At 37.4% G+C, this 26,760-nt stretch overlaps 1 protein-coding gene across 4 annotated transcripts in view; it reads left to right on the top strand.

The window, feature by feature from the left end:
• PRKCA (protein kinase C alpha) overlaps nt 1–26,760 on the top strand; it is a 144,744-nt gene that overhangs the window by 83,929 nt on the left and 34,055 nt on the right. For all 4 annotated transcript variants that reach the window (XM_068413027.1, XM_068413025.1, XM_068413026.1 and 1 more), the window contains exons 4-8: nt 10,197–10,308; nt 11,146–11,274; nt 21,512–21,668; nt 21,764–21,898; nt 22,650–22,746. In XM_068413027.1, the coding sequence (XP_068269128.1) occupies nt 10,197–10,308; nt 11,146–11,274; nt 21,512–21,668; nt 21,764–21,898; nt 22,650–22,746 (630 nt within the window). The remainder of the gene's footprint in view (nt 1–10,196; nt 10,309–11,145; nt 11,275–21,511; nt 21,669–21,763; nt 21,899–22,649; nt 22,747–26,760) is intronic.

Raw genomic sequence — 26,760 nt, 5'->3', positions numbered from 1 at the left:
GGAAAAATGTTATGGATCAGCCAGCTTGGCTGTGATCTCTGCCATTGTAAGGTCAGGATTTGAGTACAAAAGCTATTGTCAGAGCATCTTGCACATTCAGTCTTAGCTGTCTATTTATAGGGTTTTTTACTTTACTCAGGGGAGTAGGATTAGTGACTTTTTCAAAAGAGAAGATACTGACTTCACTATAGAAAAGATACCAAATGCTCTATAAATACTAACAGTCTAATGTCTCTATATTCCTTGGTCTGCAAAATTTAATGTGCTTGAATTACTTTTCTGAAGAAAGGTTATTTAGACATATGGAAAAACATCTGTTCAAGGCATAAATAAATAGTGTTTCGGTGATTATACAATATAAAAGACCATTCAAGGACTCTGTGCCTTAGTATCTGCCATGATATGATTCTGGCTATGATTTCTTGAAAGCAACAGTTTTCACATCGAGGTGCAGATTCTGAGATCAACATGTTTGAATCAAATCCTTCAATCATTAATGGAATTTGTATGTACTATCGTTCTGTGAGATTTTTGTCTCTGGAGAACAAAATTCTGCCCATGTTGTGAAATATCTGCCTAGTTTATAGGTACTAACTTCCATACTTCTGAAAAGACAGAGCTGAGATGAAGAATGAAAATGAGATGGTGTGTTTAAATTATGCATATTTTACCATCCTTCCTGCCTTTTTTTGGCGATTAACCAATGTATAAAGTAACAGGCAAAAATTAATTATTCAGTGAGTAACTTTGAAGACTGTTTGCTCGGATGTTTCAAATTCATGTCTGTCTCTAATAAAATTTGGCAAATGAGGAGCAAGAGGACAAAAGCTCTTGTAAGAGGGAGCTGCTGAGTCATGAAATTTTGACTGATTTTGAACCAAATCTTCTCAGACTTTTCAAAAATCGGTTTCTGATTTTGTGCATCATCAGCACAGTTTTGCCATTATACTAAAATAAACAGATGTGTAATTTTGCAAAGCACAGGAAATTTTAAAATGTATTTATTAGCATGTACGTGATTTTATTTTTTTAAATGTAGGTGTTAGGAGTATAATGCCTTTCTTTGCAAATTACAGAAATGCAAGTATACTCTTGGCCTTGCGTTTAAATGAGCTGTTGAGCGGTGACATAAGGAACTGGATAAAGTGAAGACAAATACAAAGTTCTTGCACTGTGGCATTTGTCATAGCTGCAAGTCCTCTTTGCAACCCTGATTTTACTCCTATATGCGCCTTTCCACAGCTGGTGAGAAAGCTGCCATTTTTTCTGGAGTGATATTCCATAGGTCAAGATCTGTGGTTTTGGTATTTATGATTTGGGGGTTTCTGGGGGTCTGTGATGAGAAGGAGACACAGGAGTTAGCCTTTAAATTAAATACCTTTTAAAGCCAGTAGAGAATACAGAAAGCTCTTCCAAAGGATGACTGAGAGCACATGAGAGAGGAATCTTTTATTGTAAAGATGCCTAAAGTTAATGGTGTGAATGCCCTCCTTGATGATCAAGACAGTCCTCTTAAACTATTTAGTATTAAAAGTAAGGTCAAACGATTTAGAGGGAGAAACCTTTTAAAATCACACATGCCTGTCATCTCTAAAAAACTTTAGATGATTGTAATTGCTCCCTGTGTAGTCTGATTTTCCTGAACAGTTCCTCTTAGATCCCTTTCTCCAGGAAGACAGAGTCCTTTCTTCTGCTGTTGAAACATCAATGCAAGATTCCGGTGAAGTTTGCCCCAAAAAAATGAGGAGGGGGGGGAACCCAACAGATGTGTTTACCAGTGTTTAACGTGAAGTAAAGGTAAAAGAGAGATGCAGAGCTCTAGGGTGTGTAATACCCTGGGAGAGACAAACTTCTCTTTGGATTTCCTTTCCACTGTTCAGGAAACACGCTCCTGCAGCACTCAGTTTCCACAAACAAATCTGTACAGCAGTTAGCGGGGTTGGCTTTAGATTTTGAACCATATGTTGATGTATATGGATATTGCATCTTCCTGTTTGGTAGCAATACATCCAGACATCTGAATGTCTTTACTTGGAAGTATGCTGAAGGATACAGATGCTGCCGTGGGAGGTGGGAAGGAGAGAAGTTGCCATGTAAATAAGTGGGTAAGGGTGGAGTGAGAACATGTAAGATGTGCATTTATAAATTGGTGGGTTCTTCTGGTAGCATTCGGCACTTCAGAGGGGAAAATGGAGCTCTGCAATGTGAGGAGGTGTGGGAAATGTAAACCAGTTATTATTCAGGGCTTCGCATGTTGAAGTAGCTCAGAGGCAAGAACAGTAACTTAGCAAGCTGCATTCATTAGCTGTGTCCATAGCTCCGCTGCTACTTTCATCTGAGATTGTTTAGCAAATGAACTCATCTTTATGTGCTCAAATCTATCACTTCATAGTTGTAAAGACATAGTTGTAAAGGATACTCTGTGTTGAAAAGTGTATATGTTCAGCAAATAAATTAATAAATTTACAGATAATAAAACTAATAAATTAGTTCTTTAAGCAAGGCATATTCAGTTGTTCCTCTGTCTTTCTAGTATTCCTTTTGAATCCAGATCCCTGGATTCAATCTTTATTGAAATGATTTCTGCACTGTAACGTTATGTTGAGTTGTTTGTGGAACAAAATCTTGCTCCGTTTCTTTCTAGTCATGAATCAGTTTCTGACAGGATCTTTTGTTTATGCACTTTCTGTAATTATACTGCAGTTTCTTCATTAAAAAAGAATAAAGAAAAAATAGCCAGTAAATACCAAGTCCCTTCTGAATTTAACTGTCTTTATAGTAATTAGGAAATTACAAATCCCTGTGAGCACAGTCATACAGATCTTCTGTCTCCATTTGCCAACTCAATCAGTACTATTCTATAGAAGAACATGAACAAAAGGCAGCAATCAAAATCAGTTGATTCAATGACCACCTGTTTCTTTTAATTAAAAATAATAATTTAGTGTGAATTCCAGGAGGGGACTGAAAAATCTGCCTTTGAATCATTTTTGCACTGTGGTCATGTTGTCCTCTTCTACACAAGTGTAGAGAAGGAAATACTTGATTGATAATTGTCAGTATTAATTAAATATTTTTTTTTCTGTTTGTGTACCTTCTTAACTCTCTTCAGATTAATAAAGAATGGAAGTGGTCTTAGTGGTGGGAAAAGAGATTTTTGTTGTTATTTTTGGCTGGGGTGTCGTTTATTATCGTGAAAGGCTTTTCTTCTACGGAACTCGAGAATCAATCTTCATTTCTGAATTGCAACCCTTGAACTCACAGATGAATTGGCTGTCTTTTGGACTTGCCATACTGCAGCTGCTTTCAAATGTGCTTGCGTCGGGTCTGCGAGCAGCACAGCAGTGTTTGCACAGCGCTCTGCTCTGTGTATGCACAAGCTCAGGACTCTCCTACCTCTGTTGTCTCTGAAATCCGTCACGAAAAGAGCCTGCCTCTTCTTTTCTCCATTGCGTCCTTGTACAGTCTTAAAGACTAATTCACATAGGTTTTATTACCTGTATTTTTGCTTTGTCTTGGTTTTCTTATCCCACCACTACCTTTGTTATTGTAGAGTCAAATGCAACTCTCTTTATGCCCGTAACACCTATTAGTATGCTAAGGTGTGCGAGTGGTTTCCCACCCTGCAGCTGTCACTGGGATGAATGCTGCTTTCTCTGAGCTATTCCTTGGAGTCACTCCAAACAGTGAAACTCCAGATTCTGCCTGGAGGTAGGATTCCCGGAAAGAGTCCATGTATAGTGTCTTACCAAGTAAGGAGGCATGGTCATGTCATTCCTCTCCTTCTCCACTGCAGGAAGGCGCTCTCAGTTAGCTGTATGTCAACGTGTGGAAGATTTTTTTTTTGTGTGCTTGGCAGGTAGATTTGGAGCTCTATGGAGTCTTGCAGCTGGAACCACTGCAAAACCCAGCTGACCCTATTTTGAGCCAGGGGTTGGACTCGGTGGTCTCTAGAGGTCCCTGCCAGCCTCAGCCCTACTGTTATGATCTTTTTGACTCTTCAGGCAATAGAAGTTTTATCTTTTATTGTCCTTTACTGAAAGCAACAAAACTTTTCTACACTGCAGCTTTGAGAGGGAAGTATCAAATAAGCTTTAAGCTTATTAAGTGATATGGTCTTTATATCACTGACTTCATAACATTACTAAATCATTCCCAAGAGTCTCAAATTCTCTTTGCTTTCCTTTTCCCATGTACACAGCCTCATTCGGTCAGGGAAGAGCAAAGTTATAACAATGACTTTTTGCTGTTTCTTGCTTCTGGGCTCTGATCATAGAAGCTGTATTTTAAGCCCTGGAAGTAATTTCCAGTAGAAGCATCTGGCTCCTTGTCTCTCGCATCTCCTCAAGGTTGAAGCTGCTCTCTCAAATTAAGATGCCATGCAAATCACCAACTGGTATTTTTGTTATCTCAATGGGAAAATAAATAGCGAACAGAAGAAAGTCACTCAAGCCAACATGGTATCGGAATGGGGTCTTAGGTACTGCAGTCACTGTTTGGAAGGTGTTTAGAAAAGCTGGAGCCTGAACTTTCATAAATGAAACAAGTTTGCCTGAGGAGAGTGTGGGATGAACGTGGGATTTGTCTCCATACAGAGAAAAACACTCTAGGTTCTTCTTAAAGATGTTTTATTAACTTGGTATTCGCTTGGGGAAGTTAAAGCTGTTTTAAGTAAAATATATGTGGCACAAATTGCAATTGTTTCATTGATCTGTTAGAGCAGCGTTCCTTACGATCCGTACTTCAAAGACAAAGAAAGATGTAGGATTCAGTGTTTCTGTCACAGCAGGACATGTTTAAAGATTGTTTATTAATGTGAGAAAAACCTACCAGTCTTTCGGGGCTTTTCTATAGGTAAAGAGGAACAGTAATCTCTTATCTCTTATAATGATTTGTATATATGTTTGCATATATTTAATGTATTGTCTCCCTTTCTGTTTTTGATAGAAATTCAAACACTTAATACCACAATTTACGCCACTAAGGTTCAGGAATTATTTTTTCTTTTGTCTAAGTGAAGTAATTCGGGATCTTTTAAGCTTACATTTCCTTTACACCTTTTAAACTAGTAAATAAATGTAGTTGTGAGTGTTCGGTTGGGGATGAAGAACAATCCTGTGGTTCTGTCATGAAGGTAGGAAATGGAAAGCTGGGTGCATTTGCATTTATTTACACAAAATTGTTCTGTGTTGTTGTAGGCCCTGATACAACCTTAGGACCTTACAGGTCATCTGTTGCACAACTCCTTTAAGTTGTTTTTATAATGGAAAAATATAATCTTCCGTTTCTCCCAAATTATTTTTACACTCACATTTCTGCATTTTCTGCTTCTTAATGATCACAAAAATAGTTCAGAGATGGAAAAAAAGTCTTTCACCAACCACAGGCAGTTTAAAAAAAATTAATCTTATATCCTGCCTAAAGCCTTGTTAATGTATGTGTGTTGGTATTACTGACTGCAAACAGTCATTTTCCCCCCACCTTGATCACTAGTACAGGTTCCAGCACTGACAGACCTGCTTGTGGTGTGGATTTAAATTCCTTACAAAAATCTCACCAGTTCTAGCTGTGTCGCCTAGAAGATCCCAAATTAAAGACATTATGGGTACAGTTTCAGAGGTTTTGGTCTTAGATACATGGTTCTGGTGACACAGTTATTGATACCATCAAGTCTCATACTATGAAAGGACTTTAACAAGTAATAATACGATGCTGCTTTGTGTATAAAATCTCCACTGATGCAACCTCACACAAAGTGGGGTTTGTATATTTTATACTTAAAAGCAAAGTGATGATTTAATGCCTGCAAAACTATAGTCAGTTCAGTGTTGCTATCAAGGGGAATAAAATTCTAATCAAAAGGGAGCTTTTAGAAGGAATTCGGAAGTATAATGCTCATAAGCTGTTTTGTAATGTGTTAAAGCACAGTTTGACGTGTGCTGCTGGTTAACCATGCGCTTTCAATTATTGCACATACCCGTCTTTGATCCTGAAAAATTATGGAACGATTTCTCGCAGGGGGCTGCTTTCCGTTGCTGTTCAATAAAGGAAATGGGTTCATTTGTGCTAAACAAAGAACAAAGGCAGGGATGGTGGCAATACTGCTGCAGGGGGCAAAATGTGGTGCAATGGCAGTGCATGGATTGAAAAACGTGTGGTTTTGGTGAGATGCCTCCGCGTTCTTCTGCTTCCATCTGCTGGAGTGTGGCAGGATTCCTGCCCATCTCCCAAATCTGAACCCCTTTTAGCAGAGCCAGAGCTGTCTGTCTGGGCAAGTCACTTCTGCAAACTCATTTCTTTATTTTTTAAGGGTTTCTGCTCCATTTTTGGTTTTCTTTCAATAGGTCCCCATAGTGCAAGTCAGTGTACAGACACAGATCTCCTGGTCAGGGCAGTTCTATGGCTGCCTGTCTCTGTACAAGCATGTCTCAGCTTTGAGACTAATGAATAACATTTTGATTTTTTTCAGAGCCGTATGAGGTGTAGATGCCCAATTGTTATTCATCTTTATAGGGATTCTGCACCCATATATGTCATGACAGGCTCTGAACCTCCAGTCTCTTGTACTGCAGTCGAATTGCAGAGCACTGGCTAGATTTTTGCCAGTTTAAAGGTTTTTCAAAGGCAAATATTTATATGTCTGTGATACCAATTGCCCAGAGCTTCCTTTTCCATTTGATTATATTATATTGCATTCAGTTGCACTTATAAAAATGGCGAATTTTCTTAATAACAGCAGAGAATTCACTTTTTAGCAAGAAAATAACATTAATTTTAACAGAGCACATCATTCATCACTACTTAACAAGTGCTTTCCCATTGCCACTTTCCCCCTTCATAATTTTGACGGATTTTGGAAACAGAAGTGGGTTTTCCCTTCAGAGTTTCACAATTAATCTATGCCAAGTTTAGTGCAAAGTTCAATTCTCTTGCAAATAGCAGCCATTATTTGGCAGTTCATCTGTCATAGCCTGGCTTGGCTCCCTGTGTTTACTATGAAATATGACTGCCAGCTATGCTTTGGGAATTGTTAAAAGTTTACACTGATGGAAAGGGGATATTTGAAGAAAATTTACAGGAGCTTACCTCGAACTCGGTAGTTTACCTCCAGCTGAAAAATATTAAAGACTATGTTACTTCATAATGCATGTAAGTCACTTGATACGTATTTAACATAGGGTAGTATTAAGCCATAGTAACAACAAGTGTTAATTGCTGTTAATAATATAAGTAATTAATACTGGCAATGGAGTAATTATTACTAATATGGTCACTTATAATGAAAGTGTAAACTATAGATTCGAGGGTGGTTCTAAGTGCATGAGCAGCCTGTGTTAATATAGGGAATAAGATAAAAAGATTTTATCATCTGTGGTGGGAGTGCAGAGATCTCTCAGCTTTCTCTGTATCTTCTCAGACTTACTTGCAAAATAATAATGTTTTGTATACTTCAATTTACTAAAAATAAAAAAAAAATGCATAGGATTGAAACAGAAAATAGGATTAAATACTGATGAAGAGTGCACTCTCTTATTTGTTAGCTTTTAAATATTTTTGAGGTTCTTCTATTTACTTCTATTCAAGGGATTTTAAAAGAGAGATTTCCTACAGGCAAAGTTTCAATTTCAGGAGTATTTTACTGTTTTCTTTTGTTCTCTTTCTTTATGCTCTACCTGGAATAAGTGACTTCATATGTCCATATAGAATAATAACTAATAATATTCAGAACATACTTGCTGCTCTTTTAAAAAAATTAATTCCTATTGAATTGTGCATTTTAAACATCGTACAGTAGGCATTTTCACACGATCATAGAAAACTAATATTTATTATAGAAAGCAAATGATGATTCAAATAATATACATTGAGTCTTGCAGGGCCAACTTCAAAGTTTGATCCAACTTGGTTTATTTATTCATGTGACTGGTTTTATTTCATTGTTTTATAAGAATGCCTTTGGTGGTATTTTGTAGTTACATACAGTCGGGTGCAGGAGTACATGAGCCTTTGCTCGTGTAGTGCTGCTTTGTAGTGAGCGCAGTACAGTCGTCCTCACATGTCACAACATTTTTAAGCCACACACACAGCCCTGCTTAACTTAATTACCATGTATATTCCATTGATTGCAATGGAATTATTTGGTAGTGTTTGTTATATAATTTCAGTATAATATACAGGTTCAATGTGTTTAGTAGACATTCACTATAATAATTTCCCAGGGTTCTTTCCCCTCTATATCATTACTTTATACTCATAAATACCACTTATGTCAGATGTTAAACACAACTTTAAAAAAATCTGTTTATTCAGTGTCATTCTTAGAAGCTGTGTGTTTTGTCCTTCTCAGCAACAGATGTGCTTAGCAAAGTAATGTTTAAGTGTATATTTATAACGCAACAAGTTCCCTTACATCTTCTAAACAAAACAAATTAAGGAAAAAATAGCTTTGAGAATGTATTTTACATTGTTTGGAAGGCATATAGTCAGAGTGGATCCACCAGATAGGCCTTTAGTGAAGCAACGTTCCCATGACCCCGCACCACAAGACCCATTGGCTATATCTTCAATAAATAACGAAACAGATGTTCTCTGGAGCACTGAATGTCATTCCATTTAGGTTAACTGTGTTTACAAAATAAATACAGTTGTTAGCAGTTTGCATTTCATCTCTCAGCTGTGTAACAACAGAACTATTGAAATAGCCTCAATTGAAGTTCTTAATGTAAAGTTTTTACTCGTTATCAGGGATACTGTATAATTTCTATTTGTACACTGAAAACTAATGGTTATAGATTCATGATAAAACTTAGAATCAGTACCAAAAAAAAGTTCACACAAAGAATGCTTACCAAAACAAAAAAAACCTTCACAAATTGTAGTATGGCAAAATATTAAATTTTGAATGGAAGATTTTGCCTTCTCATAGTCATATTTTTATGAAACTTACTGTTAGGAGTTCCCAAATTTCGTGAATTTTTTGAGAAGCACTTATAGCAGAGGAACCTCTGATTTTTGAAGAAAGAGTTAGCAGGTTTTCATTTTGTATAACATGCTGTGCTTTGCTTTTGATTTTCTGCGAAGCTTTTATTGGCAGATGCATGTTGAAAAGTTAGTTTCTTTTTTATGACAATTTAATAATTCTTATATAAAGGTATATTATTATAAAATGTAAACAGAAGAAAAATGTTTTGAGGTCTCATTTTGTAGTTGTATTTTTGTAAAGGATGTTTTAAAGCATGAAAGACCTGGCATTTCATAATGTCCAGGGTCTTTCTGTTAGTGTATGAGGCTGTAAAAATCTGAAGGAAAAAAAGAAAGAATGTTAGCAAGAGTTGATTACAAACCCCAATGTATTTTTAGATGAAGAAGAATTACTGCTTTTCCCAACTTCTGATCAGGATTGTGCAGTGATAGATCTTACTAAAATACAGAGGTGAACAGTGTTTCCCAAATCTGTGTTAAACCGTGTAGTTGGGACTGGAAGTGGTCATAAAGGGTATGAAAATATACACGATGTGCACAGAAGTACGGGGCTAGCACGCTGTTTATTTTGGCAATGCCCATCTCCAGGTGTTGGGAACAGGCTGCCCGAGCCTGGGGTACGTGAAGTTCTGTGGCTGGGTATGTGTGGAACGAGCGTGACACAGGTGACTGTGTTGAAGGTGTGATTTCTTCCTTTTATACAAATGTTCTTGGTTTTCCAAAGGATCTCTATCCTTAGAGAAACAGCAAATGTATTTGGATGTGTCATACAGTGTTTGGTTTTAAGCGATTTCGGTGTATTCCCTTTCACTGGTCCTAAATTAGAAACCATTTCCAAGCTGCTGGTGGCCTTAAAATGTCCTCACTATAAATGTCTCTGTTCGAAAATCAGATGGGAATAGCAGTCTCTGTAAAATATTTACTACATGCCAAGTTAGAATTTGTTCACTTTCATTTACAATAATATAGATTATAAATTTGCAACATTTCAGATGATCCCATCTTTTAAGATCCTGATTTTAGAGTAATTTCACTGTATTCCAGATTAGCCCCTTAACACGTACTTCCCTCCTCTCCTGCTGTACATGCTGGAATATATTTTTCTGTAGCATTAGTGGCAGAGCTGGAAAGTTTTTGGTATTTGAAGTCATATATTAAAGGTGTGTCAATCTTCTTTTTGATGACTTGAGAATGTCTTTCTGTTTTTCCCTCAGGATCCCAGAAGCAAGCACAAATTTAAGATCCACACATACGGGAGCCCAACCTTTTGTGACCACTGTGGGTCACTGCTTTATGGGCTCCTGCACCAAGGGATGAAATGTGACAGTAAGTGAAGTTTTTCTGTGTTACCAAAAGGGTATTTTAGAAAGTAAGAGGAAACACTCAGTAACAGCTTCTTGTTTCTTTTCTGTGGAAAATACCATTTCAAATGTCACCTATTTATAGTTCTCATATTTCAAGTGGATATTTCAGTACTATAATAATAGAATCATAGAATGGTTTGGGTTGGAAGGGACCTTAAAGCTCATCTAGTTCCAAACCCCCTGCCACAGGCAGGGACACCTTCCACTAGACCAGTTTGCTCACAGCCGCATCCCATCTGGCCTTAAAAATAATATACTAATGAAAATCACCTCTGTTGCTGAGAACATGATGTATTGAGTTCGATGTGGCTGAAGAGCATTTGCTGTGGCAGTTTTAAGGAAGGCTGGTTTTGTACTGGCCAGGTGAATGCACTGTTGAAAACTGAAATTTCAGTTTGGTTCGTAGCCAGGGTCCAATATTTTCCTTGCATTTCATTTTTCTTGGAAGTCTCCTGCTAGAAAATCTATTAATCATTTTAAACCTCCTTCATTGCTGATGCTGGCATGAATGCTGTTTTCTTAGTTGTATTCCCAGCAAGTCTTTATTCCTTGCACTTCATTAATGATATCTTTAGGTTTCTGAAGTAGATTATTTTATTCTCTGTTTCATTCACCATCTATAAAATGTATTGTAAGATGGAAACTAGCCATGTCGTTCAGTTGAATAACGTGCAGCTGTAATCTGAAAATCTTGGCAACAGCCAAGCACTGTCATCTTAACTTTCACTTTGCTCAGTGTTTGCAGTGTAATCATATTATTACCTTCTCATAACTGTCTGAATCATTTTTATATCCACAGCCTGCGATATGAATGTTCATAAACAGTGCGTAATAAATGTCCCCAGCCTCTGTGGCATGGATCACACAGAGAAAAGAGGAAGGATTTATCTGAAAGCTGAAGTCACTGGTGACAAACTGGAAGTAACAGGTAAACAACTCATTTTGGAATTTTGCAGGTTTTATAAAATGTATGATGTACACTGTGGGTTTATGTACCTTGGTCACATCTTTGTGTATTAAAGCCAGTGACAGAGTATTTCCCTTCAGAAGCGTGTAGAATTCATTCAACGTGTCCTTGAATCAAGAAACTCTATGAACCAGTGTTCATACAAATAAATAGAAAAACTAAAGCTGTAGTAATAGCTTTAAAACCTCAGAAATATTAATTAGAAAATCACTGCAATGTCAATTTTTTTGAGTAGGAAGCAGCCCAGCAGGATAGCTAGCTGTTCAGGAAGTTAGCCATCATCTTAAGAACACAAGAAATACTCTAAACTTTCATCAGCTGAGGATTTGTTTCCTGCATTTCAGAGTATTTAATAAACAAAGGCAACTTGGATTCAATCCCAAATATCACTCCCAGTGAGTTATAAAATAAAAAAAAACAAATTATCATGTTCTGTAAGGTTAAGGTTATTACGATGGGGAGGAGGGAGAGAGAGAAAGGAAAGAGAGTGGCAGTTCATTTCCTTGGAAGTGTTTCTCCCAGGATTTATGAGTAAGCTTTGATTGTGCACACACATCCACACACCCTCACCGACCCATTGCAAGTCTGAAGTTGCAGGAAAAATTCTGGAGAATTTATTTTGCAAGTTGAAGGACTGCTTTGTTCCCCTAAATAGACGTGTAATATATTGTTATATATTATAATATATAACAATATAATAATATTGTAATATTGGAGTGTAATAACTCCAACAGAACTTCCTTTTGCTGTATCAGAGTGTGGAGTTTATTCCTCAGGATCTGCATAAGAATTTGTATTTACAGTGTATGTTATGTTTGTTCTGTACGTGCTGTCTATTTTAGTTGGGGTCAACTGATACTTAGTGTATCTTATATCTGAAGTGTAAAGTTGGGTTAGTGTGTCACCACAGGTGATTTGTATTATTCAAGGCCACTTTGCAGCAAGGTTCTTAAATGTGGCTTAAAATTTCTGATCTAACAAACATAATTTGACAAGTAACATGTACGTATTTTCTGGTGATTCAGCAGGTGTAGAATCCTTTTAGGGACAAAAAAGTTTGCCACGTCTTTGTGGTACCAAGGCACTATAAAACAATTAAACAAATAAGAATACTTTTAGTTCACAATTTTATTTGAAAAGGTCTTGTCTGAAATATGAGTATGGTAAAATTATTACAGATATTTTGTAGATTTTCTTCATAAGCTCTTTTTGGTGCGAGTGTACTTGGCAAATGCTGTTACTTTAGTGTTTATAAGTAAAACTTTACCATCCCACAATAAAATAAGTTTCTGGACAAGAAAAATGTTTACTATAACATTGTTATGGATATAACAATTATGGTGCTGTTGTTTTGGTTGAGACTTGTCAGCATTTCCAAGCCTTCAGCCTTTAAATAAAAATGGCAATAGCCCTGAAAGTAAGCAGCTTTTTTTTTTTTTTAATAAAAAATACTATCCAGGCTAAGCCCAGATTGGGTGAGGTTTCAGATACTTTTTGTGCATGTTTAAATGAAATTAGCTATTGTCAGTTAGTTCCTGGACATATTGCTATGCAAAGATTTCAAACTCCTTTTCTCCCAGTATGGCATTGCTTCTGAGGTATTTATTGACAAAAACCTTTGTTAGAATATACAGTTCCCAGAGCTGCTGAGCACAATACCACTGCCTTTAGATTCAGGAAAGGAGGTGAATTAAATGTCCAGGAGGTTTAGGAACCTAAAAAATAGGAAAAATAATCAATGGTTGGCTGTTTGGTTTGAGCCTTTGCCTGACTCTCTTTCAAAGGAATTACTCCGTAGGTGTTGAACTCCTTCAGCTGAATTCCTTAATATCTCTGCTCTGCATCCTGTTTTGGTTGTTAATTAGTTCCTGCTGATTCTTTCGTAGCCAGTCCTGATTGCATGCAAAGCACTTGTGCTGCTAAACGGAGACATGCCACTCCGGTTGGCACCTTGTAAATAACTTTGATGGGCAACTCAACCATCCCGTTCCCACCCAGGACAGCCCATGGAGGATGCAGCACGCTAAATGACGACTGCAAGACACGGTTGTTTAGGGAACACTGTTTAGTACGTTGCAATTTGTCTTTACTTCTGCGTAATTGCTTTGAGAGTTTCATGGTGGCTTTTGTTTCCAAAAAAAGGCCACAGTACACTCATGCTTACTAAGTGTTTTCCTGATAAAATATTGTAAATAGGACTGGGGTTTTTTCCCAGGAAAGAGGCGAGGCAGAGAACTGCCAGATGGAGTTGGCCAGTGGTTCAGTCAGATTATCTAAAATATCTAAGTACTTTGGCAGGTTTTGAGTTGAACTAATGGTGGGAATGAGTCAGTCCTATATGTAAACGTACTTAATTCCGGTTTACTAGGTCAGATCTTCAATCTGGGTGCTTAAAGGTAGACATACAGTCTTTTCTGTATGAATGTTAGAGACTCTGCAACACTTCTTCACAAACGAGTAGGAATTTTGTATTGGTAGACTTTGCCAGAACCTCACCATCTTCCCAGGACTAGTCAATATGCCACAATCAGTGCTCATTTGTGTTGCAATTCTTAAATATCAATGGTTTATTTTATAGCTGCCAGCTTGAGAGTTGCATTGGTTATTGTACTTGCAGTAAATCAGCGTGGTAGTTTTCATAGGAATACTCTTGAATTGCTTTTTTCTGAAATCATTGAATTCATGACCCTTTCATAGGCTGGACTGACTTGGGGATTTTGCTTTTAGGCATAGTAAAGCAGGTTTTGCTATTCTTAATCTGTTTTTTGCACTGAATTTTCTTCTTCCCGATGTGTGTTAAAAGTTTCGTCACTCTTACATTTACTTTTCGACCCATCTTATAATTTAGGGCTCTTCTGAGTGAGTTTGTAGGTGGTTGAATCACAGTTTTGATTTTTTATTTTCTTTTTGAATTATTTTTCTAGTGAGTAAACAATAACCTTTGTGAGAAAATAACCCCAGCTGGTGCACTGACATATAAAAAGCTGCCAAATTATTGGAATCCTAAACTGTGACCTATCAGTTGCTGGGAGGTGGATTTGACAGCAGCTGACAATAAAGAACTGCCCTCCCGACCCAGGCACCAATTTAGAGGCAGGGTGTTACCGACTCGCTGTCAGCTAATGCACCCTACTGTTACATAAACGCTATTAAAATATATATATATACACAGCCCAGAGTTTTCAGGGTTTTTCAGCTGTCTTTTTCTTAGCTGAAAGAATACAGAAAATCTGATTCTATTCTTCAGTGATGCTCCTGTTGTTTAAAAGAAGAGGAAACCTGGCAGTGATCTCTGCAGAGCTGGGAGCACATAACAGGCTCTCTGACAATAATGTCCCTAGGAGTTCTGTACTCCCCACCGGACATTTTTCAAATTATTTATGAATGTATGAATGCCTGTGGCACTGCATATTGATGTCATGTCATGCTGCTTGCTGTGGGCAGCTGCGTTAGGAGCCTCTGCCCAAACAAGCTTCAGAGAAGAACTGGAGAATTTTGGCACATTTCTAGATCCTCACAAAAATTGTTTCCTTAAAAGACCCCAACACACACACTCTCTAATAATTTTATTTATGATTGTCTAGGTCAGTATTACTGTCTGGCTTTGTTAGCATTAATTTCACAATATCTGCAAATGATTTTAAAAGGGAACATATATGAGTATTCTGGCTATTTGACCAGCTTTTAGTAACAAATACCTATAAAGTCTTCCCAAATAATTACTTGCATGTGAAAGATTTTTAATGTCTCAAAAAAATGTGAATCTCATGTTTTACCTCACTAACATCTCATCTCTTTTCTGACATTCCCAGAATCTGCAGGGTTGCTGCATTCATTACAGAAAGAGCTGTGCCTATAACAAATGCCAACACCGGTAGCAACTGAATGCTTCCCGTTTCATTCATTATATTTACTTTACCATGAAGAAATAGGCAATTTAAAATAGGTATTTAAAAGAAACATTAGTTTTTCATAAATGGCCATCTGCATGCATATAAAAAATTTAACTAAAATGCTACATATTTATGTAAGTGTATAAACAGGTAAGAATTAGAAATTTAATAGTCTGAATCTCTTTTCAGACCATTTGATACATCTTAGGTTGAGGCTTATGTTTTATTAAGTAGCTGTCCTACCCAGTAATACATATTTTTTTTATGATGATAATTTTTATAAAGGTAATCTTATTTTAAAAATAAAATACAGTTGCTCCTATGAGATTTCCAGTTGAAATTGAAACCAGAGAACCTATTGCAGGCACAAGTACTTATTAAGTAACATTAGAGATGATGGTACATTTTTTATTAGTAGGAGAGAATATCTTAATAAAGAGAGGAATAAAGTATCATGCAACATTGGTTCATTTTTCATCTCGTTCTAGGGGGGAAATTAATCATCTGTTTCTTGTGTGTAAATCACCCATGAAGTGCACGTGTTCCAATCGGTGTACACTCATTACGTTGCCATCTTTCAGGATTCAGGAAACGGGGTGTAATGAGTAGGCACTGGTCTCAGGAGGGATATTAAAAGAAATTTTAGCTGGGCAGGGGAGTAGTTATGGAATAGAAAAAAGTCTCGTATCTGAAAGCCCTTTTAGTGATGAAAACTCTGTAGAAATTGGGAATTGTCTGAAAGGCAGGATTTGTTTTGGAGCCAGTTGTACCCATGAGTCACAACCAGCTCCAGAAAGCAAGCATTCAGTGTTAGTTTTAATAAAATCTTATAATGAATCTTTAATGAAAGCTGAGCAGTTTTGGAGGCAGCTTTGGGTTTTGCATACAGAGTACAAGTCCATAAATTGGACGAAAGACTATTTTCAGTAACAGGTAAATCTTTTAAAATGTGATTAAGGAGAGTGCGATAAGGTACTGGGGACAAATTTCCTTGGCTGGGAGCACAAGAACCTCTGTCACTCATGTGAGTCACCTGGGCAGATCACTGGAATCCATACCAGAATCGTCTTCAGGAAGTAATGAGAATTATGGAATAATTTACTAATGCTTTATTGTGGGAAGACACTTTACGACGCACGGGAGCTAACAAAGGTCTCCCTTTCATTTTGCTAGATAACTTGGCAGACGAGAACATTTGAGACTTGAAGCTTCTTCTAAAAGCAGCTATTTTCGTGCAGTTCAGAGGTTTCTGCTTATCTAAATTGCCTGTAGGGAGTAAAAGATTGGCAAGAAATGGTTGCTGTGATTAGTAAACTGTTCTTTATCAACAGTTGGGAATTCAGGAAAAAGGTAGCCGTGACTCACTTGAAAAAGACCTGAGTAAACTCATGCTGCTAATAATTCAGCTTTGTTATAGGCACAGAAACATTTATTTACTCATTCCCATGACTAAATTTATTTGCTGGTATCACAAGAAGTTAGAAATCCATAACTGCATATGGCTTGCAACTTTTGACCTATACAATCTCATGGAAAATTCGCGTTTTGTCATCCACTCTCTGAATTCCTCGAAATTCCGCCTGAATTTCTTCTCTTTACGTGAAATGTCAGTTGTTCTCTGCCAGCCCACTCTGTCTTATTTAGCTATTTGTTTGAAGTGTGAATACAGAAGAACCAGCTCTATATTTGCTTATGTCTTTATACTATTCCTGGAAAAGTGAGCGTCCCGGTTTTAGGCATGGCTTCTGGATGGATGCTGCTGGATTATAAGTAGCACATAAAGGAACAGCCATAGGACAGTCATCAAATAGTCTATATTTTCTGCTGACTAAACATTTATGATCTCTCCTTCATTAACAATAAGGAAGAAAATGGCACATTTTTTCCCTATGACGAGTCGACAACTATTTCTGGTTTTTAGAAGGAAAACCTGGGCAAGGTTGGATCTGTTAGAAACTTCAATATATGCTTCTCTTTGCTCTCTTTTCGCCTGTGTGCTTTCTCAGTCCCCATTAAGAGTCTAATCTGGAGAAAATGTTAGGAAATGTAACTTGTACCAGCTCCTTTGCTCAGTACAGAGGTCATTATCGTGCTTAATAGTTATGACAGAAAACTGGCAAGTGGTATTCTAGGTTTCTGTCCAAGTTGCACTCCAAGTGATGCTGAACTGTATCTCACATCTATGAGTTAGAGTAACATCTCTATCTCAGTGTTGAGTTTAATTAACTAATAATTATAAAGCAATATGAGATTGCTTGCAAACATTACAGCTATAGCAGAATTCAGCCACAATAAGCTGTTTTATTTTCTTGGAGTTATTTTTCTCTTTTTCTGTTTCAACCACACACAAGACAGAGTGCCTTTGGTGGGGAGGGGAAATCTCTTCTTCCTGTCAACCCTCTTATAGAAACCTGCCCTGTCTCCTTAAAAATAGGGTGCCCTTAAAGAGATGGACCATTTAGATGATAATTCTTTATAAGCACTATTTAGCACAAGTATCATCATGCTGTTTCCTCAAGAAACAAACTGCTACCTCAGTTGAAAAAAAGATGTCTAAAGGTACTAATTACACAGACAAAAGTACAAATGGACCAGATATCTTAAAACAAGGAGTGAGATAATGACTTCTTTGGCAGCCTGTATTTAGTATATGTTGCATCATTCCTTCCCAATTCATCTTTGAGCTTCCCTTTTTCTTGTCTTTAGAGGGCTTTTTTCTTCTTCTGTGTTTGCTGCAAAAGAAAGAAGTAACCTTACACATGGTGCCAGGTCCTCCTGCTGTCAGTGGTGTTCTCTAGGCTCAGCAGCATGTATCAAGGCTAATCAGGGATGGCTTTCTCCAAGGCACTCTCCATAGCTGAGCCTCGGAGAATGGCTCAGCATCCACCCAGCCAATTTCTCAAAATTCTGTTTGGTTTCACACTAAGCAGCTCCAGGTAGATCTCCTTTATCTCCATAAAGCATCAGTCTGAAGAAGCCATGCTAAAATTAAGCAATTTTGTTCAAGGAATTTTAGTGAAAACTTCCTAGAGTATATTTCTGGGAAGCTGTAGAACATGTGGCAAGTTCTGCTCCTCACTTACACCAAACTATAGAACAGAAATAAAAATCAAAAAGTGGATTTTGAAGTAATATCTCGTGTGCCAAACCTAGCACTGCAGTCATAAGTGCCATGCACAAGAAAACAAAATGAAAAAAAAAGTGAAATCAAATATAAGATAAGGGAGAGAGGAATTTGCATTGACGGCTCTCACTTCATCCTTCACTCACTTTATGGTTCTTAGTCCCTTTGGGATTGTAAATATTTAACTGAAATAAGTTATTTAATCCTGATGTTATTCCTCAGAAGTATTTGAAGATCACTTTCATGTGCTGAATTTTAGTATTGGGTGGGGTTGAAAACAGAAATGGTTTTCTAGGTGACCACTGTGTGTGGAAACCCTCAAAGAGCAAACTCAGAGTAAATGAGAGTGGAGACAATGTCTCTGGACTGAAAGCTGTCATTCCCCCAACTGAAAAGCCCCGTCAGCTTTATACGGGGATTGTGGAAAACTGTAGATTAAATGCTCTGCAAGAAAGACGCTCTTTTCTGTTCGGTTCTTTTAAAATACAGTGTATTTTTTCTGGTACGATTATTTGAGTAATATAGTTAGTGAATAGAATTACATTTTATTTTAAAATTTTAGCCCATAAGCGTTTTCTGTCTCTCATTTTAAAAACACAAATTTCAGAAAAATAACTTAATCAGTATCCACTGTTGGTTCAAGTTAATGTCATTCCTTTCCAGCCATGATCTAATTTCGATAATTAATTTACGTCAGGGTATCTGTTCTGCATGAGAATTATCTTGACAAATAAACTAGTGTGTTCCAAATACGTAGCTTGCATTCCTGTACTCCACCTTCTTTCTACAGCTATTTTGGCTGTAGAAGCCATCTGGTACTTCCTCCTTTCACCTTGTTCTACCATACCTGATACTCTCTCATTAAATAAACAGAGCAGGTCAAACTGTGTGAAATTATGTGTTTTCTGTGGCAGTGGCTGGTTTTACCCAAGAATTTTCCCTCTACAGCTTGAATCAAATGACACAGTGGCTATGTAGTAGATTTGCACTAAATCACCTAGCAGTTATGTCATTTGGAAGAACACAATCATTACGAGCCCTAAACCACTCTCTCCATTGTGTAAAAGGAAAATGTCAGCCTAGAGCTACTTACAGCAGGTTGTGACTATACCTGGTGTATAGGAAATGGAACGGAACCGTTAGATGGTTTTGTAAATCACCTTCAGTGCTCTGCTGTGAGGGGGGTATTGTCAACACCACAATCTTTCATTTCACTGGCCTTAAGTAAAGCACAATAATATCTGTCCTGTGCTTTACATTCATTGTCCATCTTTTTCTGTCTTAGGGAAGCAGCAGTGCACAGTTGTCAGTCCGCCACAGCCCTGCCTTTATTTCTAAAGGGAAAACAAAGGACATTTTGAAAAGATGTACTTCAGCTGGTTTACGTGTCATTTGGCTGTTGCCCCAAAACTGTCCTCTTCTTATTCTATAAATAATGAGAGTAAACAACACGTCATAAAATATCTCTGTTGCTTGGATGCCTTTCAGCCTCCATGCTGGGAAATAACAGGTCGAAATCCTGGGAAGGTCTATAATTTTTGTTCGCAATATGAAAATGCCATTTAAATCTGGGGGAAAAGGAGGAGAGTGCCTTGAGCAAAGAGTAACTCTCTGTTGCTGAAGATCCTGACAAGTTTGGGGTTTTTTTTGCATTAGCTCTGATCGAGTTCTTAAATGAATCTAAAGTTCAAATTTTTGTGGGAAATGTTTTCCATCAAGAAATATTAGGTGAGTTAAGGGTTGATCTCTCCTAAATTTCCTTTCAGATTTCTTTTCTTCAGTGAGGCAGATAAATTTAAAAAGCCCTTCTGATGCTGATGCTGTGAAAGCAGTAGCTGAGGGCAGTGTCAATCCAGGATAATCTCTCTAGTGACTCACTCTTAAATGGCCTTCCTTCATACCCTAGCAACTATGTCACCCTCAAAACTTCTTGAGATTTTCCTTCCAGGAATGATTCTAATCTTAAACTATGAATCTCACAAAGAAATTCCCAAGTGTAAACTGTTTTCTGTCCAAAACAAGCCCAGAGGATTACTGCTCCCAGTAAGTTTTGAGATGCCCGGTTATGAGCTCTGAATTCCCCATCTCCAACTCGATCACTGCAGTTCACCGCAGCATGACCAGTTTGGGTGGGACACGGTTTCACAGCATGAGGAAAATTCACCTCTTCTTCTGAGGTTCAGCAGAAGCTGATGGCTGAATGCCGTTAACACAGAATAAAACCTTACATGTCGTATGAACGTTACACGGGCGTTATGCTGGTCCTCTGCAAGAGGGAGGAGGTACTCTCTGCTCATCCATTGCAATACTCTGCTCCCCTGCAGTGACTTCTGAACTGCTTACCGAACCCCACAGCTGCTGCAGTAACTCCAGCCAGACTGAAACCCGAAAGCTGCCGAGCCCCCGATAAATGCCTTCGTAACCCGCCGTTGCCCGCCTGCCTTGTCCCACGCAGGGATGTGGCGTGGCGGGGAACGGCACCCCGTGCAGATTGCTGACTATCCTTGTCTCTCTCTCTTTGGGGAGGGGTAGCAACACGAGATGTATTATCTCACTTTATGCCTTCTTCTGACATTGTAAAAATAGAAGCTGCATTAACGTTTTTGTGAAGCTGAAGTAAAACTTGTCTTCTCTGTGCTATTACTTTGGTTGCTGTCATGACATAATGCTTAGAGCGATTCCATCTGACAACTAATGAACCATGAATCCAAGGGACGTTTAGTGTTAGATGCCTTCCAATGAGGGATTATATCAAATAACCTATCTTCTGAAATCTATTGTGATCTGGCTATCGCCCTTACAGTGTTTGGCTGACAGTCCTGTAGTTGTAAGACTGATGAGGAAATAAAAGCACAAAGAATTTCTACCCACTTAAAAATTTATAGTGATGGATTTGGACATTTAATCGTTCCATTGCAGGAAAAGAGCTGCCTGGAAGCTGCATGTTGTTTGTGAATTGCTCTTCTCTCCTGTCATTCCCCTCTACTGTTCTTATAAATATTGCTAAGTGCAACCTCACTTTACAACAAGTAGTTTCTTCCATGCCAAGTCTGACAAGTGGATTTCACATCTTATTTGTTTTATTTTTCAACACGTTTCAATAACTCTGGTTTGACATGTTATTACTTTCTTAATGGTGATTTGTGATCCTATACAATTCAGCTGTGTTTTATATTGACAGTGCGAGAAGCAAAAAACCTGATTCCCATGGATCCAAATGGACTTTCAGATCCTTATGTCAAACTGAAGCTCATCCCAGATCCTAAGAATGAAAGTAAACAAAAAACAAAAACCATCCGTTCTACTCTGAATCCAGACTGGAATGAGACATTCACGTTGTGAGTTTAATGCCTTTTAATGTAGTGTCTTTGTATGTATGGAATCATTTATTTCAGTGTTGCATTGAAAACTCCTCTATTTCTCTCCTTTTTAGTAAATTAAAACCTACAGACAAAGATCGACGGTTATCCGTAGAGGTCTGGGACTGGGATCGAACAACCAGAAATGATTTCATGGGATCTCTTTCCTTTGGGGTGTCAGAGCTTATGAAAATGCCAGCCAGTGGATGGTAAGAGTTTCTGACAAGAGAGAAAGAAAGAATATGTCACAAAAAGTTTAAAACTAGTATTTTTCTTCAATATAATCTACCTTTTTTGGAGCTTTTCATTGTATCTCAGGCTATAAATTCACTGAAAATGCAACTAAACCTAGGAAACATAGGCTATATATAACAAAGGAGGATAATAAAAGGAATGCTTTTCTTTTGTGGTGTTCATGAAACTTCTGCTGGAGCCAGGAGCTGCTGCAAACTCAATTCTGTGTACATAGTCTTGTGATAAGAATTTTATTTTTATCTCTAATATGATATATTCATTACTAAGTGTATCGTGTTATATATAGCTCTGCAAATTCAAAGCGCATGGGAACTGATTTTATAAAATGCCATCTTATTACCTACCAAGCTAGGGGTAGGACTCATCTCATCTTCTCAAAAAGTACACTTCATCAAAGATAATTGTTTAGGGCTATGGAAGCACTGGAGATAAAGGTGCTTTGGGGTTGATGTCTCACATCATATCATAGGATGGGTGGGAACAACTTCCTTGACCATTAAACTGCCTTGGCAAATAGTTTGGGATTAGAGACCTAATTTTAGGCTAAATATATTCTGTTTCTGAGTTTGCTTCAGATCTTTGAAAGCAGTTCTTTACATACCTGTGACATTGATACAGACCACACACAACGAACTAAATCGGATTTTAAGTCTAACAGGAATAAAACTGTAAAGTCACCATTTTTTTTTCTCAAATGTTCCACAGGTACAAGCTGCTGAATCAAGAAGAAGGTGAATATTATAATGTTCCGATTCCAGATGCTGATGAAGATGGAAATGCAGAACTCCGGCAGAAGTTTGAGGTGAGGATTAAACACAAATGGGTGCAGCTATATATTGCATACATTTTTCTCTTTATTACCAAAAAAAAAAGCCTGTTAAAAGATACACATTAGAGTGCTTCTATTCTGTTGCCTGTGACAGCAGTATGTGACTTTGGATTTCTTGAAGATTGGACCAAATGGTTTAATTCCATAGTGGTATCATTTTCCTGACAGTTCAGCTTCTCTACTTTGACACTTATAAGTTGGTATTTTAAAATATTTTATGTCAAGTGTATGTAATAATTTCAATGTCTTTTAATACTTGCTGCAGAATCTGCCAGCTGTTATCACTAGTATCTACATTATTTGACAAATTAAATTTTCAGAAACAACAGTATTTTAATACTTAGAATGTTTCACACTAACTGCCTTTTTTTTTAAAGAAAATATTTACAATGTTAATTACTGATTATTTGGAGCCTCAAAATCTTTGTAGAAGGTTGTCATCTGAAATTCTGATGTCTTTAACGTGGGTATGGAAATTTTTTAAGGATAAGAGGTATTGCTGGTTATGTACAGAAAAGAAACACTGAAGAAAAGGGATACTTTCCACAGTCTTCCTGCCTTCTGTGGTGCAAACTGGAGTGGTTGGTAGTCACAAGCATGGTCTCACCGTGCAGTGCAAAGGAATTGTTTCTTAATGAGCAGACTTAGCCAGCAACTCTGCCTCTTCTGACAGCTGCAGCCGGTATTACAGCTGCCCATTAAACCCAGCAACAGGAAAGGTATGGTTTGGGGAGGGAGGTGGTTCGCTAATGCCTGTACTGGATTCGTCTCATCTGACTTGACTGCTCTTTCCAGCTGCATACACAATATTGAATTTGAAATATTCCAATCTACAGTATTGTTTTCTTTTTTCGGGTTGAACATTTACAAGTGTAGCCTAGCTGTTTATCCACAAAGTAATTAATGTACCTGTTGTGCATAAACACGCCTGTTTCTTTCAACCTGAAATGGCGATTTTTTATGTTCACCATCAGGCAGAATTCTACATTGTTATTATAAAAGATGGGTTAACCCAAGAAAGTGAGGAAAAACGGCACATGTTCAACTTTCAAGAAAGAAAAAGAAAAGGTGCATCAATTTCTTCTGAACGCATTTGGATCAGCTACCATACTTTTGTGTGCAGCATGAACTATGATTTTTTGTTATACATTTGAGAAGTATTTGAATCTCCATTCCATTTTCCTTTCTTTACAGTTGTGATCTGACCAGTGTGATTTTATTTTGCTGCACTAGGTCATTTTATATTCAAGCTCATATTTACGTTTTACACTCCCTAGAAAGAATAGCTTCAGAAGTAACTCTTTTCACCTCTTACGTGTCTCTGTGCAGTACACAGAGTCCGGAATTGGGTGGATATGTATATGTTGGTGATGTAGGTATAAAAATCTACCTGGTTTTTCTCAGGACAGAGAGAGCTTGAAGACAAGTCACTAAAATTCTCTATTTAAAAATGTCAGTTATTATATGCAGTATGTTTGTATATTGAATACACAATCTCTTAGTTGGTTTTTTTTTTAAGCCTACTGTAAATATGTTGGTTGCAGAATGAACAGTCAGGGTTTATCTGTGTCCTGCAATGAAGTAGAGTAGAATTCCTGAGAGGTTGCATTGTGTAAAGCTACTGGACTGCATCCCAGAAACGGCAACTTCACACAGGGTCAGCTCTGCCTCAGAAATAATTAGTCTGTCTCAAAGTCTAATTAGTTCAGCTTCAGCTCTGTGTATTTGAGGCTTTCCCTGTTCTGGAGGTAGCCTGGTTGGTGCTCTTTTAGTGGTCTGAATTAATCAAGGAAAGGGAATAGGTTTTCAGTGAACACAGTGTCTCCAAGAATATCATTTACAGAGTAGCATAATGAACAGTTTTAAAACTTAGGGATGATATATGGGAATATTGGTAGGTGAACAAAATGTGTAATTATAACTAGACCAAGGCTAGGATAATGCGGTATTACATGCTAAAAGTATTTAGGTTCAACCTCTTACTTTCTCTCAAAGTTAACCACCATGAGAAGGAACAGAGGGAAACAGCACCCTCCAAGTAATGTTCTTATTTGGCTTCAAGGGGAATTACTGTGATGGCTTATAAAAATTAACAGCACAGATGTCTGACTGGTGGCATTTAACTTATCAGCTATTCTGGTATGGCACAAAGTGGTGCTGATTGTGATCATCTTTTACGTTATTTTTCTTATTATTTATATCTTGGCTTAGCCATTTTATTTTAGGTACCTTATACGAAGGAACAAGTAGATAGCACTGAGAAATATGCTGCTATTTGTCATTTAATGACATCATCTAAATAAATATTTCCACTGTTCTGAAATCAGCTTTGAAACCTTACAGGAAGAAGATTGCAGATCTTGACTGCTGTTTTACTAGGGGAGTGTATTTGTCAGGAAGATTAAGAATATAGACAGACCAAGAGGTCACACTGGGCTATCTTCTCATTTATCAGTTTATAGAAAAGAGTAACTTCAGAGTGCTGGCTAATCAAGTCTGCACTTGTGGTGCTTGGTCTACTTTTCAATGTATGACAGTGTGACTGATATCCAAGCTACATTGATTTAATTTTGAGTACAAAATTACAACAATTTCTACAAAAGTATTGCATTACTAATATCAAATACTTAAAATGAATAATGGTGGTCTTCAGAGTAAAGGGCTATACACAAACCTAAGCAATACAATACAGAAACTTTAGGATGAGAATTTCATTGCTTAATATTAAGAAAGAGTAAGAATGTTTCCAGGTTATAAAAGGTCGAAGAACCACTAGATGTGAAATTTCTGAAACCAGTTTCTGGTCTTAAAAAAAAAAAGTCCAAGACATTCTTCAAACGGATTTTGCCCTTTTGACTGAAGTTTAGAAATATTCTTAATAGAATCTCCAAGAGCACTTAGGAGCTACCTCCCGTTTAAATCAATGAGAATTTTTAAAAAATCTGCCTGTGTCTATAGTTCAGCAGGCATCTTTTAAGATTTTGCCTCAAACTCTCGTTGGTTTCAAACTATTTACACGATCCTATCACATCCTTCTAGCTCCACTATAACAACCCAGACTTTTATTTAAATGTGGTTAGTAGTCACACAAATCTCATTGGTATGCCGCTTTTCTTACTGGACCTTCTGACACAGATTCTTTAAGTCATTCATTCAATATAAATCTACCATAAAATAGATATTTGAGATTATATATAAGTAAATAAATAAAAGATTCAAACGTTCTCTTCACTTACATTTGTAATTGAATAATAAAAACTATTTGTCATGAGAAAAAGTTTCCTCGTGGCCCATTCTGACAGATCTAAGCCAGTTGAAAAATTAACACCTGACTTGTGCCCAGCAGTTTTACATCCTATCCAACAAATGGGACCAAACTGGAACAGAGAAGAGTTGAGGAGGACAGTGGTTTCATTAATGGAATCATGCAGTGACCTCACGAAGTATTTTTAGATTTTACTACAAGGAGTCAAGGAGTTTTCTTTTTATATGCTGTCTATTTTATTGTCTATAGGAAGTTGTACAGCGTATAGAAATTGAGGTTTATTATGTGTAGGCACAGTGCAGTATTTTCTATACAACAAATTTTAGCAATTACATATTTTCTGGATCTCACCTATCACTAAAACTTACGAATCAACTATCTGCTCTTTTAGCAGCATGATCAAATCTGTCTTCAGTGATTTATAGATGATACATCATTATTAATATTTGGAGATAAAAATATACTCCTGTAGGAAGTGGAGGCAGGATAAAATCTGTCACTGTTTTTCATTTGGTTTTAACCTTTGGTTGTGAATTTTCTCTCTGGAATGGCGTTATTTGTGGCCATCTCAAAACGAAACTCCGTTCTCATCAGGCATCTTCAGGATAATTGTAGCTGCTGTGTAACTGTCCGTGCTGGGGTTGCCATGGGAACTCCCACCAGTCCCAGGTGGCTTCATGGACCCAAACTAGCAAGTCTTTTAACTGCAATATCTACCATTT

This window comes from Nyctibius grandis, chromosome 15 (assembly GCF_013368605.1).
Source record: "Nyctibius grandis isolate bNycGra1 chromosome 15, bNycGra1.pri, whole genome shotgun sequence".
NCBI classification, from domain to species: domain Eukaryota; kingdom Metazoa; phylum Chordata; class Aves; order Nyctibiiformes; family Nyctibiidae; genus Nyctibius; species Nyctibius grandis.
This window is presented reverse-complemented; position numbering and strand designations above follow the sequence as displayed.